The sequence below is a fragment of the Neoarius graeffei genome, chromosome 18 (assembly GCF_027579695.1).
Source record: "Neoarius graeffei isolate fNeoGra1 chromosome 18, fNeoGra1.pri, whole genome shotgun sequence".
NCBI classification, from domain to species: domain Eukaryota; kingdom Metazoa; phylum Chordata; class Actinopteri; order Siluriformes; family Ariidae; genus Neoarius; species Neoarius graeffei.
The window spans coordinates 41104689-41126325 of record NC_083586.1 but is presented as its reverse complement, the minus strand read 5'-3'; the positions used below and the strand labels follow the sequence as shown (position 1 = coordinate 41126325).

At 41.1% G+C, this 21637-nt stretch overlaps 1 protein-coding gene across 1 annotated transcript in view; it reads left to right on the top strand.

The window, feature by feature from the left end:
- Positions 1-21637, top strand: part of cfap58 (cilia and flagella associated protein 58) — a 370653-nt gene that overhangs the window by 268757 nt on the left and 80259 nt on the right. Inside the window, exon 17 of the mRNA XM_060898284.1 lies at positions 8872-9005. Within this exon, the coding sequence (XP_060754267.1) occupies positions 8872-9005 (134 nt within the window). The remainder of the gene's footprint in view (positions 1-8871; positions 9006-21637) is intronic.

Below are 21637 nucleotides of genomic sequence, written 5' to 3'. Positions count from 1 at the left end.
GAGAACTCAAATGTATTGGGGTGCCCAAACTTTCGCATGGTGTTCCTTTTCTTTTTTCACTCTCCAATTGTACAAAACAAAAATAATACACAAATCTTGCATAAAACGCTGAAAAGAAATGTGTCGTCTTTACCTTTATACCTTTTGGTGATCAGTTCATCTTCTGCTCACTTAACTATTCACAGTAACAGACATTTTCAGCAAGGGTGCCCAAACTTTTGCATGCCACTGTATATATGTGTTTGTGTGTATGTGTGTGTGTGTAAGCAAATTAAAAATAAAACACTGGATAAAAAACCATCTGTCTCATGTAAATAAAGATACAAATTTCATTGTCCGGTGAGCAAATGTTTATGAGATCCATTGCCTCGGACTTACGATTGGACCTATTGTTGTATATGTATGTACTGTATGTCATACGGACATCATACAGTCATCATACGGTTGCAGGACCCATCAAAAATCAGGTCAATGCATTCCCATATTCTCTTAAGTATGGAGCTTTGCTCTTGTTAATTACATTTATTTTTTGAATGTAAAAATATGGTTCATAAAAATATGATTGCATAAAAATATGATTGTTTTGGGTGTCAGGCTTTGAAGTTAATTTTTGTTTAGGGCCTCCAAATGTTCAGAAACATCCCTGCCTCTTTTTCCAATCTTCAACTGTAATATATACCGTACATGTGTTTTATATGAACAAACATGTGAGATGTGTTGAAACAGTTTACTCACGTGTGTCTGTTTCGTTAAGTTGAGAATTAGACATCACATATCTCAACTTTATAGCACTGCTCATGGATTAGCTTCCCTCCCGGGCTGTATCATTGGTCAAACTGATTCTGGATCAGTGAATTTGTCCAGAGAATGAGCCCAGGAGTTCCATTCAGTCGCATTCAGAAGTGCTGCTGCAGACTCAGCTTTACACTTTGGGGTGAGATTTTTATGGCCATGGCTGAATCTGATCTTACATCAGCACTCCTGCTCTGAACTCCATCATGAGCACAGGTCTGTTTATTTACCAGCTGAATGCTGAGGCTCCGAAATAAACCTGTTAAATGGGACTGAATTAGTCTGACTTTATTTCTTTAATGGGCAGAAGAGGCACGTCACATAACAGAAACCTCTTCAATTCTGCAGATGCCTGACAGGACTGCTCAGCTGGACAGCACATTAGGGATCATTTCACCATCTCTTTGTCTCACTCTTTAAACATTGCTGTGTACACACACACACACATGCTTTCACTCTCTCTACACTTCCTCCCTCTGTATCTTACCGATTTTCCTATATTCACACTGTTTGAATATGAGTTCAGACTTAAAAGTGAATAAGATCTGAAACGCAGACATCCAAGTGTAACGCAGAGATTTACAAGCATAAATCATTTGTATGATTGTTTACACACACACACACACACACACACACACACACACACACACACACACACAGAGTTTATGAAAATCCTGTAAATTCTGAAAAAAAACCCCAAACTTTTATACTTTGTTCCTTAGTGTGTATACAGTACATGTACACATAAACTAACTAATGTAAACCTCGATTGATTAGCTTCAAATCATATCATTTGCAATGGGTTTTTGCATTTTTATATATAGATTACACTATTAAGTTCAAATTGCTGATTTATTTCAAATACACACACAAATTATTATTACATATTTTAGACACATCGTTTCATAAAAGCCTAAATGGCATTCAGGAAATATTATATCCATCCATTCATCGTCTGTAGCTGCTTATCCTGTTCTACAGGGTCGCAGGCAAGCTGGAGCCTATCCCAGTTGACTATGGGCAAGAGGCGGGGTACACCCTGGACAAGTCGCCAGGTCATCGCAGGGCTGACACAGAGACAAACAACCATTCACACTCACATTCACACCTACGGTCAATTTAGAGCCACCAGTTAACCTAACCTGCATGTCTTTGGACTGTGGGGGAAACCGGAGCACCCGGAGGAAACCCACGTGGACACGGGGAGAACATGCAAACTCCACATAGAAAGGCCCTTGCTGGCCGCTGGGCTCGAACCCAGGACCTTCTTGCTGTGAGGCGACAGTGCTAACCACTACAGCACCATGCTACCTGGAAATATTATATATAAAAGGTAAATCAACCTAAATCTCACTCACTCACCCTCTCATCTGTAGGCCAATTGGCTTGTCAGTTGCCAGCCTCTTAGGAGGCTGTCTGTGGCTACATCCACACGACAACGGCAACGAGATGTTATTTAAAAAAAATATTGCGTCCACATGGGCAACGATCAGTAAAATATCAGGTCCATATGGCAACGCAACGCTTGCTGAAAACAATGCAATACACATGCCACACCTCTAGGGGCGCTGTAAGACGGTCCCTTCGGAGACACCAGAACAATAGAAGAAGTAAGGACGCATGCGCATAAACTATTATGCGCGAGACTTCATATTAGCCACAAAGTCAGAAAAATCTGTTCGTAAAATTACATTATAATGACCAAATACAATGAAAAGTATTTTTCCAGTCTCACCTGTGAAAGGTAATCCCATGTGATCTCGTTTGGACGGCAAACCTGTTGGTGCAGTTAAACGCAGCACATGAATGAGGCATCTTTATTCTCCGCTTTGACCCATCCAATAAGGCGGTGAGGATGACGTATGATTCTACGCGGAAGGCAGCGTCTTTAATGGTCCAGAATAAATTGAATGCTACACGTTGATGGATTAATTTGTTCTTCTACGCCCTTTTTGAGGAATGTATTATAGGACTTAAACCAACATCTGAAGAGGTGAGATCGCTCCTTTTTTTCCCTATTTTTGCTGGTGGGATTGACTCTGCCATAAGGGCTATTTTCTCTCTCTCTCTCTCTCTCTCTCTCTCTCACTTTGCACCGTTACACAATAAATATTCACAGTGAAAATATTTTGTAAGCGCGTTTCATGAACCAAGTTATAGGATTTGTTGACAACTCGCATCGAGTTCGTTACACTTCTACCTGGCATGAAGCACATGTGGTTGTGACGTCATCGTAAACAAATCCGTTCTACTCATCCAGACGACTTCGCAACGGCTCCGTTGCCAGATCTTTCCACTCTGGAACCCGTTCTCAAAAGATTGCGTTTTGGGGCACCCAAAACGCTGGTGCCGTGTGGACGCCAGGCCGAAACGATAAACAATTGTATCGGATTCACCTGAATCCATTGCCGTGTGGACAAGGCCTGTGTCTATCTTGAGCACACTTCATCCACTGCTGGCTCGCTAGGCCTGTCGCTGCGTCGTCAGACAAACAATCATTCACACACACACACACCCAGAGGCGATTTTTCTCACCAGGCAAGCCAATCAGCTGCTTGGGGCCCCCACCAGGTGGCGACAGAGAGTCGAAATTTGCACAGCAGTTGATAGAGAAATTTGCGAGTCGAGAGTGAAGAAGAATCGAAATTTGCGTTTTGAAGTCATTCGCTGAGTCTGACTCTCACGGGTTTCCCGTTTACAATAAGCTGTTGGGAGGAACAAAATGCTAAGCAGCCAATTGTGTGACCACATTTTTGAGTGACAAAAGTCTTCAAGCAATCAGCGCTTGCAGTCTGCAGAGGGATCCCTTCCTGCACGTGCAACCACATGTTTGCACAAATCGGAAACCCTGTAGGCTACTAACGTGCACATATTGCGTGTTGGTAGACCTCCATGGCTAAATTATTATGAAGAGAAACTATCCATCCAGGAGTGAAAAAAGAAAGAAGAAAAAAGAAGACGAGGGGAGAAGAAAGCAAGATGGTGGTAAGTCAGTAGCAATAATAATGAACAGAGACAATAGTATTTTTCCCTACCGTTGATAATGAATGATGTAGTGCAAATGGTGCTAGTCTTGTTTCACTCGCGCTAGCATGACCATACTTTATTTATGTTGTTTTTTTTTGTTGTGGGCGGGCGGTGGTGGGGCCCCCCAATGAATTTCTGATTGGGGCCCCACTAGACCCTAGAATCGCCACTGCACACACCTATGGGCAATTTAGAGTAGCCAGTTAACCTAATCCACATGTCTTTGGACCGTGGAAGAAAACCTCCTGGTGACACCCAGAGGAAATCCAACCTCAGTCTATTTTAAGCAAATAAAGCTAGTTCTTCAATTAAGATGAAATGCCAGTGTATGGATGGAGGATATGCTGGTCTGTGCTGTTGGAAGCCATAAGCCGAGGCGGATAATGAGGTACTGTAAATAGCAGAATTTAGATTACTGAAAGAGTCAGCACATGATGCCCTTAGGAGGTACTGGATATTTAGAGACTTTAAAGATTTTTTTTTCTTTTGGAGGATCAAAGCTGGCTTATAAGTCAGTTTTGGTTACCATGGCATCTGGTCAATTTTAAAAAGCTTTCGTCACAGTTTGGCCTTCCCTGGTAGCATGGAAACTGAGTGGATTAGTAGTAAGACTTTTGTTTTTGTGTCAAATCATTTTCTTTATATACAGTACACACTGGATATGAGCAATCACATGCTCTGATTGGCTTCTCTACTACTAGGATATGAGCTCATATACCGTGAGTAGAGAAAAACAAAATGACCAAGCACATCAAGTCAGATATGTCACTTTGTTATCAAGTATTTAAAAGAAACAGAAATAGCTAAATAAAAGAATATAGTTGTCCCCCCCCCCCCCCCCCCCCATATCTCCTGTTCCACACTCCAGCCCAGTCGGTGGCAGTAATGCACCTTTAAGTTGGTTTGGAAACTGCCAAAAAAGAAGAAAATAGCAGAGTGTGTTACTAAACCAACCGAGGATGAAATAAAAACTCTGCTCAAAAACAAACCCCCCAAAATACAAAAAAAGCAACAAAATATGGAATAAAAGTATTTGATGGGAAGAACATATCTTTTTTTATTTTTCAAGAATTATTATTATAGCATTTCTCAAAAATTTCTGCTGTCATTTCACCAGTTTGTTTACATTCTAAGCGGAAATGATTTCGTTGGACATTTTGTATCAAGCTTTTATTTATTGAATTTGCAAAAAATAAAAATACTCTGTTTCTCAAAATCCAGTGAATGTGGATCGAATAAAACAGTTATTCCACTCAATCTTGTCACATATGGCTTAGAGCCAATGTGGCACTACATGCCTCGTCGGCTGTCAGTGCATATCTGACTCAATTTCTTGGAATAACTGTATATATATATATATATATATATATATATATATATATATATATATATATTTCCCCCTGGTATCACACGATGTGATGCAAGGCTGTGTGCTGGCGCCAATGCGCTTTACGCTATACTTGGCAGCAGTACTGAAGGTCGTGTTTCTGGACAACTACAAGACCCCTCCTGGTATGTATCTCTGGACACGTACAGATGGAAAGCTGTCCAACCTCTCTCGACTGCGTGTGAAGAGTAAATACCACGAGCTAGTTGTGTGTGATCTGCTATATGCTGATGACACCGCTTTTGTGGCACAATCCCGTGAAGAGCTTCAGGCAATGCTGGACCACTTTGCCACGGCATCGACAGCCTTTGGTTTAAGTATCAATACTGAAAAGACAAAAGTGCTGTACCAACCACCTCCTGGTGTTTCACATGAACATCCTGAAGTGCATATAAACGGTGAGATCATCAAATCGATGAAAGAGTTTACATATCTTGGAAACCTTATCTCTGTAGACAACTTAATCGACCGAGAGATGTTACAGAGAAGACAGAGCACCAGCGCAGCATACGGAGCCCTGCAGAAGCGGGAATGGGCACAAAAAGGCATTAAAGTGGAGACAAAATATAAATTATATCGTGTCTTCGTACTATCGAGCCTCCTATACTCAGCTGAAACGTACACCTTATTTCACTGGCATCTGAATAAGCTCACTACTGTGCAACTGTGACATCTCAGAAGAATCATGGACATCAAATGGGGGCAGCACATTCCTAACACAGAAGTGTTAAACCGTGCCGGCATGAGAAGTGCAGAAGCAATCCTCGCACAGTCACATCTACGCTGGGCCATACACATCCTCTGCATGCCGATTGAACGACTTCCACAAAATGTCTTCCACAGTGAACTCAGAGATGGAACACGCCCAATCGGAAGGCCAAAGCTGCGATATAAAGAAACGTTGAAAGCAAACATCAAGCAGACAGATGAGCAGTTAGTCAACAACTGGGAAGAGGCAGCAATGGACCAATGGCATTGGCATGGCATCATGAAATCAGCCGTGGAAATGATTGACAAGAACCAGCAAGTGAAATACGAGTGACAAAGCGCAGCAAGATGTGCCAAATGGGCACTGCTCCAGTCATAGTTGGCAACGGCTGACGGCCAGAGAAGAAGTATACAGTATATATTATATATCCAGCAACAGAAAAGACTCCTATTAGGGGTCGCTACAGTGGATCATCTGGACCCACATATTTGATTTGGCATAGGTTTTACACTGTATGCCCTTCCTGATGCAACCCTCCCCAGTCTATCTGGGCTTGGGACCAGCACTAAGTATGCACTGGCTTGTGCATCCCCAGTGGCTGGATATTTTACCTAATCTGCATGTCTTTTGAAATGTGGGAGGAAACCCATGCAAACTCCACACAGAAAGGCCCCCATTGGCTATGAGTTGCGAACCTGGAACATTCTTGCTGTGAGGTGGCAGTGTATATTATATATAAAATTGTAGACATGAGTCAAAACTTGTGCCTCAGAGAAATTCTTTTTTGGCCATCTTGCAGTCATTTTGCACTTTCTACTCTGTAAACTTTATGGAAATTTTCCCTTTCATAGAGTTTTGTGGGCATCACCCACGTCTTTTGACTTTATTATCATTATTGGGCGGCATGGTGGTGTAGTGGTTAGCGCCGTCGCCTCACAGCAAGAAGGTCCGGGTTCGAGCCCCGTGGCCGGCGAGGGCCTTTCTGTGCAGAGTTTGCATGTTGTCCGCGTGGGTTTCCTCCGGGTGCTCCGGTTTCCCCCACAGTCCAAAGACATTTAGGTTAACTGGTGACTCTAAATTGACCGTAGGTGTGAATAGTTGTCTGTGTCTATGCGTCAGCCCTGTGATGACCTGGCGACTTGTCCAGGGTGTACCCTGCCTTTTGCCCGTAGTCAGCTGGGATAGGCTCCAGCTTGCCTGTGACCCTGTAGAACAGGATAAAGCGGCTAGAGATAATGAGATGAGATTATTATTATTATTATTATTCTATAAAAATAAATCAAGTTTAAATTATCCAACAAATGTTCATCCATCCATATCTGCTTATCCTGTGCAGGGTTGCGGGCAAGCTGGAGCTTATCCCAGTTGACTATGGGCAAGAGGCAGGGTACACCCTGGACAAGTCACCAGATCATCGCAGGGCTGACACATAGAGGCAAACAACCATTCACACTCACATTCACACCTATGGTCAGTTTAGAGCCACCAATTAGTCTAACCTGCATGTCTTTGGACTGTGGGGGAAACCGGAGCACCCGGAGGAAACCCACGCGGACACGGGGAGAACATGCAAACTCCACACAGAAAGGCCCTTGTTGGCCACTGAGCTCACACCCAGGACCTTCTTGCTGTGAGGCAACAGTGCTAACCACTACACCACCATGCCGCCCTCCAACAAATGTTCCAAGGGAAATTGTTCCTGGTGTCATTATAAAAGACATATGCCATAGATTGAGAAGATTTCATCAAGTAGCAGTTTTCGTGAAGGTGAAGAAGCTTCCTTAAGTTCTCAGGGACAACATTATTGAACAACACTCATATGGAAAAAGCTACAGAGCCATGACTTTAAACATCCCTCACAGTTTTGAGACTATGCAGATGGAAAGTTCATAGAACCATAACTAACTGTCCTCAGACAGGTGCTCCTGGCACTCTCGGACTCATGATGGAATGTGGAAGAGAAACCAGTCACTTGAAAAGAGTTGCAGCAGCAGGAACAAAAGTTGTACAGAGAACAATAAGCAGTGAACTGCACTACAGTTATCTCTGTTCTTACACCCCAAGCAAAACTCCTCTGCTGAAAAAGCTGCACAGTGATGTGCTTATAAAATTTACATATGAGGAGTAGACAAACGAGCTCTTTTGGAACAAAATATGAAACAAAACGAAAACTCTTTGGAACACATACTCACAGTGAAGTACAGAGGTGGAAGCATCATGAGATGGGGCTGTATGAATGCATGAAGGAAACATGAATGGAGAGATGTACACAGACATACTGGAGGAAAATTTCATCTCATCAGCCAAGAAACTGAATCTGGGGAGAATATGAACATTTCAACAAGACAACTATCCCAAACATCCTGCTAAAATAACTCAAGAAGGTCTTACGTGGTCTAGCCAATCTCCTAACTTTATTTATGGATAATTTTGAAATTGCAAGTCCATCAGTGGGACCCTTTACCAATTGACAAGAGGAAATGGCAAAATTTGAACTACAAATCTTCAAAAACATACTTTCTTCTTATCATTGACATCAAAAACAGCTTTGCGCCAAAGTGCTAATGTTGTTCATTCATGGTGTCTGAATACTTCATGAAAACATTCACTGATGCATCTTGAAATCATGAAATAATTGACTCCACTTCACATTGAAGTTGTTGTTTGTTTGTGGGGTTTTTTTGTGCTTTTTTTGGTCGTTATCTCTTACTTTTATAGTGAAATGATATTGATTTTTTTTGTCCTTATGCAGGCAGCGTTAAGGGAAGTGCATCTTAGACTCTGGAGTTGTTTGAATATTCAGTTCAAAATAGTAAATAGAACATGCATGTTCAGGCCAACTTATGATGAATGAACCATTACTAGTAATAGTACCATGCTTTCTGAATTGCAACATTGCTTGTTTGAAGGGAAAAGAGAATGATGACGCCTTTGCTAATCGCCGTTTTGTTTTCAGACGCTGTCAGCCGAACTCAATATGTATGAGTCTCAGGCACAGGAGTACAAGTACGAGATTGAGCGACTGGCCAGGGAGCTACAGAATGTAAAGAAGAAGTATTTTGTGCAGAAACGCAAGGAGCAGGCATGGAGGTGAGAAAGTAAGACTAAAGAAGAACATGGCATTTTAAGGTACTGTGTTAACCAATTATAATAGTGATGAAAAAAGACCTTTTTCATGTACAGTATATCCGTGCTTATAATACACATGTACATTTTACTGTATCTGATCTTCAATTTTACCAGCAAGCATCAGTGACTGGCAGTTCTTCACACAACAATTAAATTCAGGCTAAAATTAGGGAAAGTAATGGATAGAAAAAGAAAACTGCATTGGGATTAAGCTTTGTCCTGAAGAAAAGAAAAATCAGAAATGTTGTACCATGCTGTTGTTTGGCTATAATTTAATATAAAAAGAAATGCAAGATTAACTACCAGCTGATCTCGCTTTACACACACACACACACACACACACACACACACACACACACACACACAGAGAAAAACATATCAGCTGTACAGTGCCTTGCAAAAGTATTCATCCCCCTTGGTGTTTGTCCTGTTTTGTCACATTACAAGCTAGCATTAAAATTGATTTTTGGAGGTTAGCACCATTTGATTTACATAATATGCCTACAACTTTAAAGGTGCACATTGTTTTTTTTTTTTTATTGTGACACAAACAATAATTAAGATGAAAAAACAGAAATCTGGAGTGTGCATAAGTATCGCCCCCCAAAAAAGTCAATACTTTGTGTATTGAGTAGTTAGATGGGTTGCGTTGGTGTACAGCGATCTTCAAGTTATGCCACAGATTCTCAATTGGATTGAGGTCTGGGCTTTGATTAGGCCATTCCAAGACATTTAAATGTTTCCCTTTAAACCACTCCAGTGTAGCTTTAGCAGTATGTTTAGGGTCATTGTCCTGCTGGAACATGAACCTTCGTCCCAGTCTCAAACCTCTGGCTGACTCAAACAGGTTTTCCTCCAGAATTGCCCTGCATTTAGTGCCATGCATCTTTCCTTCAGTCCTGACCAGCTTTCCTGTCCCTTCAGATGAAAAATATCTCCACAGCACAATACTGCCACCACCATGCTTCATTGTAGGGATGGTGTTCTCAGGGTGTTGGGTTTGCGCCACATATGGCGTTTCCCATGATGGCCAAAAAGATCAATTTTAGTCTCATTTGACCAGAGAATCTTCTTCCATGTGTTTGGGGAGTCTGCCACATGCTGTTGGGAAAACTCCAAACGTGATTTTTTTAAGCAAGGACTTTTTTCTGGCCACTTTTCCATAAAGCCCCGCTCTGTGGAGTGTACGGTTTAAAGTGGCCCTATGGACAGATACTCCCATCTCCACTGTGGATCTTCACAGCTCCCTCAGCGTTATCATTGGTGTCTTTGTTGCATCTCTGATTAATGCCCTCCTTGCCCGGTCTGTGAGTTTTGGTGGGCGGCCTTCTCTTGTCAGGTTTGTAGTGGTGCCATCTTCTTTCCATTTTGCTCTAATGGATTTAATGGTGCTCTGTGGGATATTCAAAGTTTGGGATATTTTTTATGACCCAACCCTGATCTATATTTCTCCATAACTTTGTCTCTGACCTGTTTGGAATGCTCCTTGGTTTTCATGTTGCTTGCTTAGTAGTGTTGCAGAGTCAGGGTCCTTCCAGAACAGCTTGATTTATACAGACATCATATATCAGATCATGTGACACTTTGATTGCACACAGGTGGATCTTAGTCAACTAATTATGTGACTTATGAAGTGACTTGGTTGGACCAGCTCTTATTTAGGGGTTTCATACGAAAGGGGGTGAATACTTATGCACACTCCAGATTTTTGTTTTTTCATTTTAATTATTGTTTGTGTCACAATTAAAAAAAATGTGCACCTTTAAAGTGGTAGGCATGTTGTGTAAATCAAATGGTGCTAACCCTCCAAAAATCCATTTTAATTCCAGCTTGTAATGCAACAAAACAGGACAAACGCCGAGGGGGATGAATACTTTTGTAAGGCACTGTACATTCACACCTCTCACACAATGGCAGCAGCAGACCTTTTACAGACTAATAAATGATCACCTATCAAGTTGCTTTTTAGTGGTTGAGTGTGAAATTAACCTGCAAGAGCCTTTTTGATGACTCGGGATTCGATGAGGTGCTGTTTCATTCCCAATTGATTTATATCACTGTTAAGCATTGCTTTATTTACTTCTGGTGGCTGATCATTCCATCAAGCTCCCATTTCTATCCTTACAATGAGCACAAGAACACCCATACACAAAAAATATTGCCTATAAAATATTAACAAACTTTATAAGGGCTAATCAGAAAATTAAAGTAAAGTAAATCAGCAAATTTGTCATTTTAAAATGAATAGAATTAATAAAATGAACAAAACTTCAGCCTCATGCTACAGTTTAGAGTTTATGGGGCTGAAAAGGTCTGGAATAACTTACTTGGATTATTTATAGCTTGATTATTTGTTCAGAACCTAATATTATTCGTATTGCTTTCTGTCAAGTTTAAAAAGTAAGCTATTCTGGCTGAGACAAGGGCTTGATGGCTGTTATTGATACTTTCCCTCTAAGCTATTTCGAAGACCTCAGTTTTGTTTTTCCACCATCATCACTCACACTGTCAAGAGATTTCTTTCAGGACATGAAGTCGTTCACTGTACCAAAGGATTGATCTTTTAATTAAAGAGATTTTTTCCCCTCACATGTACTATACTGTTCAAGGTACATTATAGAAATGTGATTCATCCCTCAATCATTCAGTCAGGTTCGCTGCACATATGACGACTGTAGTTGTGAGTGGTATAGGTTCAAATTTCTCATATTAGTGGGATCTGAAAAACAGTACATCAAACTCTCTACTCTCATCTGAACTGAGGATTAAACCCAGTTCGCTAGTGTGCTGCAGTAGCCACATTACCGCTGCTCTATTCTCCTGCAATATTTTAATTGCGTCAATTTAATACTATTGCTATTTTCCCCCCATCAGTGCCAACATCCTTATAAGATTTTATAATGTAATTGGTTTATGTTAATTTAGTTAAGTGAATTGATCACCCTTATTCTAGGTAATTCAATCTAGTAATTAGAAACATGTTTAAATTAAATTTAGTACTCACAGTGAACTCATGTTTTGATAAACATAATTTTTTATGTAAACTATACATTGCATTATATTTTTATTAAGTCTGATTAACCCCATATTCGATTTTTTTTCAGTCTAATGAATCATCAAGAAACAAGAAAAAAAACAAGCAATAAACTTTAAAATACAACACAAAACATAACACACCACCAGCCAAGTTAGCTCTCCTAACTGATGTAACAGCAGTAATTAATTAAAGCATTTCTACAAATGACTAAGAAACCTGTGATACAGTTCAACATTTGACCATTCAAATTTTTGACGTATGAATTCTTTGCAAGTTTGCAATTGAGGTCATGTTGCCCAAGAGCATTGTCAACTGTCTGCCTTCTCTTGTACCTATGGCTCTCTGATTATTACATACTGCTCCTAAATGAAAAGCTGGCACACTCACATTCACAGCCACAGATTGCTTGGCTCTGATTAGCCAGTCTGTACCATCTGGTGTAGTAGTTTGACTGTGCTGCTTCCTGTTGCTTGGTTGGAGGTCTCACTGTTGGTCTATTGAACGGATTTCAAAAATGGCGACCAACCAATGCGACCTCTGAGAGCATGTGTGCATCCTGACTGGCCTGTGTGTCATATGAAAATTAATTTACAGATAGATATTAGACAGCGAGAGTAGCATCCAAAGGTTTCTACTACTAATAATAATCTTCATTTTCTCAGTTAGGAAAAACAGATAATATTTTAAATTGGTGCTTATTATTAATGGATACATGTAGTATTTAACTCTTTGTGACAACCTGATATTAAACAGAAATACAATTTTACATTGTAATCCTATCACATACTGTAGGTGTTCACTCAGGGGTGGGTTTATTTATTTATTTATTTATTTATTTTTGTCCTGATCACTCCTAATACGCAGTGTCATGTTGCTTCTTAATATCTATGGGCATCTGTCCATATAGCATTTTTCTTCTGGCAGAAAAGTGCAAGGAGGGCGCTGGGGAGTGCTTCATCCCAGTGCTTCATCAAAAATGTGCTCCCACATTGCACTTCAGTTTGTTTCTTTGACAACAATATTTTGCAACATGTCAATGATCTAACCACCATATGATTGCTTGCCTGAAAAGAAGCAACAATATGAGTTACCTGAAAAAGAGCGACAATGATGACACCAGCGCTTTTCTGAAAAGTTCAGAAGTCGAAGGGCGAAGAATAGCCGCACATAAATGGTGTAGCGCTGTGAAAAATTATGCTGAGTGCAGTATTTTTTTCTAGGCAGCCTCACGTGGCGGCATATGCTCTCTCTCCCTGCCTTGGGAACAACTGTAAAAAGATGCTGCCGCTCAGATTAAAACTCTATGTGGACACACACCCTAATTTGATTTTGACTAAATAACAACTTCTGCTTATTTTTCAGTATTACTACTTTTCCTTTACTTACAGTATACTGGTAAAAATTATCTAATTGGGGGAAAAATATATAAAATCAATCCAACTGATAAATGAAAAGCTTTTGGTAGGTTACTTGTCGACATGTACATCTTTTGGGTTAGTTTAGTGTATACCCAAGACTCAGTCTTGCTTCAGTGCTTAATCCCACCTTAATATTGTGGACTTGCTGCTGATATGCTGCTGTAATCAGAAAGACTGTCCTGTGCTCATTCCAGAATTCTTATGCACGATTCACAATTGACTTGTATTAAATGTCATTTCAATACACTCAGCATTGTTTGATTTTACAGTAAACAGTTGTAGAAGAGTAATGATTTATAATCACATTATCCAATGTTGCCCAGAAGACAATGAGTTCCCTTTGTGTGTCTGGTTTGTCTCAAGGTTTCTTCTTCATGTTGTCTCAGGGAGTGTTTCCTTGCTACTATCACCTCTGGCTTGTTTATTAGGAATTTAAATTTACACCCAAAGCTGCTTTGTGACAATATCTGTTGTTAAAATGCAATGACAAGACACTTTAATTGAAATCAACTGTAGGTTACTGTTGCTGTAAATCTTGTACTTAAGCTTGTCCCTCTAGTACCCCTTTTTGACCAACAGGGAATGGGTTCTTGAACTGTGTCTGTGAAGGTTCTCAGTCATCCAGGCCATCGTAAATTGTAGGTGCTAAAGAAGGCAACTGGACTTGCTTGAAATTATTGAAGACGTTTCACCACTCATCCGAAAGGCTTCTTCAGTTCTGTCTGACTAGTGGGGAGTTCCCACTAGTTTATTTATCCTCTAGTGGACCAAAAGCAACCCTAAGGAGAGTCATTGAGGTCACGTGGGTTGTTAACCCTCTCAGTCATCCTGTAGGTGTTAGGGTTACTGGAGGCTGAATGTGAACGGTGTTAGCAGCCTAGAGGAGCACAACACAACATCCCTGTGCACTTCAGACCCAGTTACATTCTGAAGTAAGGTATTAGGCAGAGACCCGTCCACCCGTAAATTTGACGGGCGATTGCCGATTTCAACGGGCAAGTATACACACAGACGGATACTGAAACGGACGATAATGCCGAAAATTTTCGCACATGAATACTCCCACATGTCATCCGATAAATCCAGTTATGTTCCGCCCACACACGGACTGGCCATCGGGAGTAGCGGGAGTTTTCCCGGTGGGCCGGTGGTTCAGTGTGGGCCGGCGGAGAAAAAAAAAAAAAAACAGTTGCGCGCTGGCCTTTAATATGATAAGCAATGTTAACAGTTTCTTTAACAAACTGTTAACATTGCTTATTACAGTTGCGCGCTGGCCTTTAATATGATAAGCAATGTTAACAGTTTGTTAAAGAAACTGTTAACATTGCTTATCATATTAAAGGCCAGCGCGCAACTGTTTTTTTTTTTTTTTCTCCGCTGGCCCACACTGAACCACCAGCCCACCGGGAAAACTCCCGCTACTCCCGATGGCCAGTCCGTGTGTGGTTCCGCCATCATTTACAAATCGTAAGAAACACAGTTTAATACGAAAAATACTGAAAACTTGAAATGAAAAATCAGAATATTTCATCGTTTCCGCCATTTTGGCCCGCACTGAATCTTGTAACATGCGGACTGAATAAATCGCGAATTCTGATTGGTCGAAAATTGCCAAACACCCTGCGTTGTAGTTTCCTCTTTCTTGGCGGGAGAACCGCATTTTTTTTTGCTGACTCACTCTTCTGGATCAAGATGAATCCCAACAAACGCCCCAAATTGAATGTGACAAAAACTGATTCGTTTTTCCACAAAAAGACAGAAAAGGTATGTGTGATACATTGATTAACAAGGGGGGTTCATTGGGGTATGGTAAAATAGAATACTGTTGGGTTTTTTTTTTATTAAATACTGTAACTAGATCAAAAGATTATATACAATTCATTGTTGTTTATTTTCTTTTCACTTTTGTTACCAAATCAGACACCATACATACATCTGATACATTCAGGAGTGAAACTGAAAAAAATACAAAGTAAAAATATGCAATATTTCTGATCAAAAATTACACGCCATTTCACCCTGAAAATGTCCTAGAATGCAGGAAATGAAGTCTAAATTTCAAAAATTTTCTGGGGGGGCATGCCCCCAGACCCCCCTAGAGGGACTTCGCGCCTGCGGCGCTCGTCTTCGCACCTGCGGCGCTTATCAGGATTATATAAAATATTATTTTTGACTGGTAAATTTCTTTTTCTGCCTAATACCCTATTCTGAAGTAGAAATTGGTCCACCCTAAGGATATGATACCCAGACACAAACAGGACAACGTAGTGTACGCAATTCAATGCAGTGAGGAATGCACTGACCTGTACATTGGGGAAATGAAACAACTGCTTCACAAGCACATGGCTCAACACAGGAGAGCCAGTTCCTCAGGCCAGGACTCTGCAGTCTATCTTCATCTCAATAACAAAGGACACTTGTTTCAAGACTGCAATTTACGCATTTTGCCAGAGAAGACCAGTGGTTTGAAAGAGGAGTAAAAGAAGCCATCTTCATCAACCTGGAACAGCCATCATTGTGAACAAAAGAGGTTGTCTGAGACACCACTTATCAGCCACCTACAATGCAGTCCTTGGCACACTTCCCAGAAAACTGAATACACATCCACACCAAAACTCAGCTGACTTCAGTCACTACGTTTACATGCACATAGAGAGAATCAAATTTCTGCCGTTGCTCAACTGAAATCAAAGTTCAAAATGCCATGTATACACCTTAATTCTGCTGAAATTGAACCGAACTTGATTTCTCGGAATCGAGCTACACGACCTAGATTATGCGATTTCTGCCGAGCTACTTTGTGCATGTATACCCTATCGAGCTAGCTGTCGAGCTACTTCCGGAAGTGACGAGTGACGAGACCACAAGCGGGAAACACAACAGCCTCGGTCGGCATGACAACGAATCATGACAACGGCATGAATCTTTTCTTTTTGTGGCATTGTTTGCACTGTTAAAATTTAGCTCACTTACTGTATCACCAAATACATCTGTACAGCTGTTGCATAGCTGTGAATTGTGTACATAAACAAGTCATTGTATTTGTGTGTGTGTGTGTATATATATATATATATATAGAGAGAGAGAGAGAGAGAGAGAGAGAGAGAGATATGTCCAACATCTGAAGAATGTCAATAAAAACAAAACAATTGAACTTTTTGTGTGTTTATTAAGACATAAGTTAAATTGTAAGCAAAAAAAAAATATTTTTTTGTAAGCAAAAAATGGACTTTAGAAAAATATTATTGTGCAAAATAAGTTGTCTTACAAAACAGTGGTCTGCGCCGGACAGTTTGTAGCCATAGTCTGTTAGAGCAAGCCTAACAGCTTGAACACGGAACTGCTAGTGTTGCCAGATTGGGGGTTTTAAGTGCATTTTAGCGGATTTGAACATGTTTTGGGCTGGAAAACGTCAGCAGTATCTGGCAACACTTTAGCTCTTCTTCATGACGACAACCGGAAGTGTACCAACACGCTGGGGCGTGTAGCGCCACGTGTGGCTCGGGTGCACAATGCACCTTGCACAATAGCCCGATTTCACTTGTGCATGTAGGATTGGATTTCTCTGGCACCCCTGCTGGGACCCTTTGCTCGATTACCAACAGCAGCTCGATTTGGACGTGCATGTAAACGTAGTCAGCGACTCACATGATGGTAGAGAGAGCCAGTGACCCACAGATCACCCTAATGACCCTCTAGGCTGCTAACACGTTCACACCCTAACACCCACAGGGTGACTGAGAGGGTCAACAACCCATGTGACCTCAGTGACTCTTCCTTAGGGTTGCTTTTGGTCCACTAGAGGATAAATACCTGGAGCTCCCTACTAGTCAGACAGAACTGAACAAGCCTTTCAGATGAGAGGTGAAACATCTTCAAGAATTTCAAGCAAGTCCGGTTGCCTTTTTATAGCACCTACAGCTCTTGAACTGGTTTTGTTCAGGACACACCCACTAATGTCATCACTGTTTGTGCGGGAAAAATCAGCTTTTGGTTCCAGCTGAGAACCAACTTTTCAGGTTCTGAACCAATTTATTTTTGGTCTAATGCTCTGAAAGGTTCAAAATTTGGTGCACAAACCAGAATGGAACCCATTCCCTGTTGCTGGAGAAGGGGTATGGGGGAACACATAAAAGTTCTGTACAGAACTTTATGACAGTGTTTTTTCTTACACTGTTGAAAAAAAAAAACAACCCCTTCGTCCCCTTCAAGGTTCATGACTAGCCCAAGAATCTATTCAGAAAGTCGAGACTAGTCAAAGAAGCCTTAAAGTACACTGCAACCCCACTATAATGATTTCCTTGGGGGACATCCAAATACTCTGTTATACCAAAAAGTTAATAACACTGAAATGGATCCACTTGTCACACCAAACACTGACTCTTAAGTAAAACAAGACCAACTGTGTATAATTTATATTTCTGCTTAATTCATTTCCATATTCACGAAATAAGTCGCTTTATTCAATGTCATAAAAATAATGCAAATATTGTAAACTTTCAGTTCATAAAACTACATGTAGCAGTGAGGGTGTAGTTGAGTGTTGGCTGTGAACGGTGGGGAGTCAGGTTGAACCAGCAGGTAACATGCGATGAGTGAGTTACACCTGTGTCTAATTACTGGCTGTCTATTAATGTGTCTCTGTGTGTTTCTCAGATGGCAAGTAATGAGAGAGAGCGAGAAAGCATGTGTGTGCCCATGTGAGAGAAACCTAAAGTTACTGAAAAGTGAAAGTAAAGATAAGTAATAAAACGCACGTTGACATTTTGCGCCTGTCTCCCAGTTCCTCATTGCCCCAAGATACAAGCTGTTACAGTCTGACACTAGCGTCCCATAGGTTTTGCTTGTAGTAGAAACTTGTAATCCTGGACTCCTTTAATTTTCGGCACATCCTTATCACAAATTTTTCCTTCCAAGTCACTGTCGCAATTCATTATTATTGCAGTTAAAGGATCATGAATGGAGGCGATGATTTCTCTGTCTGTTCTGGAAATTATGGCGGTTACTGGTGTATCCTTGTCAGTTTCCTCCCACTGACTTGCTATGTTTTCTAAATCTTCACCCATTAGTTCATTCATGTGTTGCAAACCACCAATGATGTCAGTAGTCATTTTGTCCTTTTATCAATCCTTTGATTGTCAGTGATCGTCACCTAAGCGAGGCTAGTTAAGCCTTTGCTTTAGAGCATTAACAATATTGTTACAGTGGTGCTTGAAAGTTTGTGAACCCTTTAGAATTTTCTATATTTCTGCATAAATATGATCTAAAACATCATCAGATTTTCACACAAGTCCTAAAAGTAGATAAAGAGAACCCAGTTAAACAAATGAGACAAAAATATTATACTTGGTCATTTATTTTTTGAGGAAAATGATCCAATATTACATATCTGTGAGTGGCAAAAGTATGTGAACCTCTAGGATTAGCACTTAATTTGAAGGTGAAATTGGAGTCAGGTGTTTTCAATCAATGGGATGACAATCAGGTGTGAGTGGGCACCCTGTTTTATTTAAAGAACAGGGATCTATCAAAGTCTGATCTTCACAACACATGTTTGTGGAAGTGTATCATGGCACGAACAAAGGAGATTTCTGAGGACCTCAGAAAAAGCATTGTTGATGCTCATCAGGCTGGAAAAGGTTACAAAACCATCTCTAAAGAGTTTGGACTCCACCAATCCACAGTCAGACAGACTGTGTATAAATGGAGGACATTCAAGACCATTGTTACCCTCCCCAGGATTGGTTGACCAACAAAGATCATTCCAAGAGTAAGGCGTGTAATAGTCGGCGAGGTCACAAAGGGCCCCAGGGTAACTTCTAAGCAACTGAAGGCCTCTCTCACATTGGCTAATGTTAATGTTCATTAGTCCACCATCAGGAGAACACTGAACAACAATGGTTTGCCTGGCAGGGTTGCAAGGAGAAAGCCACTGCTCTCCAAAAAGAACATTGCTGCTCATTTGCAGTTTGCTAAAGATCATGTGGACAGGCTAGAAGGCTATTGGAAAAATGTTTTGTGGACGGATGAGACCAAAATATAAATTTTTGGTTTAAATGAGAAGCGTTATGTTTGGAGAAAGGAAAAGACTGCATTCCAGCATAAGAACCTTATCCCATCTGTGAAACATGGTGGTGGTAGTATCATGGTTTGGGCCTGTTTTGCTGCATCTGGGCCAGGATAGCTTGCCATCATTGATGGACCAATGAATTCTGAATTATACCAGCGAATTCTAAAGGAAAATGTCAGGACATCTGTCCATGAACTGACATCTGTCAGGACATCTGTCCATGAACTGTCCAAGTCAAAGTCCTGACCTTAATCCGATCGAAATGTTGTGGAAGGACCTGAAGTGAGCAGTTCATGTGAGGAAACCCACCAACATCCCAGAGTTGAAGCTGTTCTGTACAGAGGAATGGGCTAAAATTCCTCCAGGCCGGTGTGCAGGACTGATCAACAGTTACCGGAAACGTTTAGTTGCATTTATTACTGCACAAGGGGGTCACACCAGATACTGAAAGCAAAGGTTCACATACTTTTGCCACTCACAGATATGTAATAGGTGGCACGGTGGTGTAGTGGTTAGCGCTGTCGCCTCACAGTAAGAAGGTCCGGGTTTGAGCCCCGTGGCCGGCGAGGGCCTTTCTGTGCGGAGTTTGCATGTTCTCCCCGTGTCCGCGTGGGTTTCCTCTGGGTGCTCCGGTTTCCCCCACAGTCCAAAGACATGTAGGTTAGGTTAACTGGTGACTCTAAATTGACCGTAGGTGTGAATGGTTGTCTGTGTCTATGTGTCAGCCCTGTGATGACCTGGCGACTTGTCCAGGGTGTACCCCGCCTTTCGCCTGTAGTCAGCTGGGATAGGCTCCAGCTTGCCTGCAACCCTGTAGAACAGGATAAAGCGGCTAGAGATAACGAGACGAATGAGATATGTAATATTGGATCATTTTACTCAATAAATAAATGACCAAGTATAATATTTTTGTCTCATTTGTTTAACTGGGTTCTCTTTATTTACTTTTAGGACTTGTGTGAAAATCTGATGTTGTTTTAGGTCATATTTATGCAGAAATATAGAAAATTCTAAAGGGTTCACAAACTTTCAAGCGCCGCTGTAACTTGACTGTTGACTTGATTACTTATTGTTTGTCTCTGGGGGGAAAGAAGAGTACATGGCTCAGTGATTTTTTTCTTTTAACACTCCTACTCATTGCCATTAAAGGCAGGGGACACTAACTTAATTTGTTATATGTAAAAGTTTGTACTAAGACAGTTCATTATAATATGGTTGCAGTGTACCATTGTATATGAGTGTAGAATCAATACTGAAACATAATTGGACCATAAGTGTCTGTTAAAGCTTTAAAGCAACATTATGTTGGAATTTTACCTTAAAATATCTCATCTCATCTCATTATCTCTAGCCGCTTTATCCTGTTCTACAGGGTCGCAGGCAAGCTGGAGCCTATCCCAGCTGACTACGAGCGAAAGGCGGGGTACACCCTGGACAAGTCGCCAGATCATCACAGGGCTGACACATAGACACAGACAACCATTCACACTCACATTCACACCTACGGTCAATTTAGAGCCACCAGTTAACCTAACCTGCATGTCTTTGGACTGTGGGGGAAACCGGAGCACCCGGAGGAAACCCACGCGGACACGGGGAGAACATGCAAACTCCACACAGAAAGGCCCTCGCCGGCCCCGGGGCTCGAACCCGGACCTTCTTGCTGTGAGGCGACAGCGCTAACCACTACACCACCGTGCCGCCACCTTAAAATATCAGCTTCAAAATCATCTTAATGGTACATTGACTTGTAATAGGGAGAAATTTATTCCTTACTGAGTCTATACCTTGTTCGCCAGTTATAGCACTATGTTACTCTGGTGGTGCATTCATGAGCCCTCTCACAAGAGCTGCATAATGCTTTACAACAGTGTAAGAACTGTGTAAGACTTTAATGCACCACAGGCAGCTTCCAAAATCAGACAGCGACTCTACCAAGAAGAATAAACTAAATCAGCATTCTCAGTACGGACATCATGGTAGTCAAGACAAAGAGGCCAAAAAAAGATGCTGTTAGAGAAAGACAGGTGACAAAAAGAGAAAAAAGAAAAAGGAGAGCAACACAGCA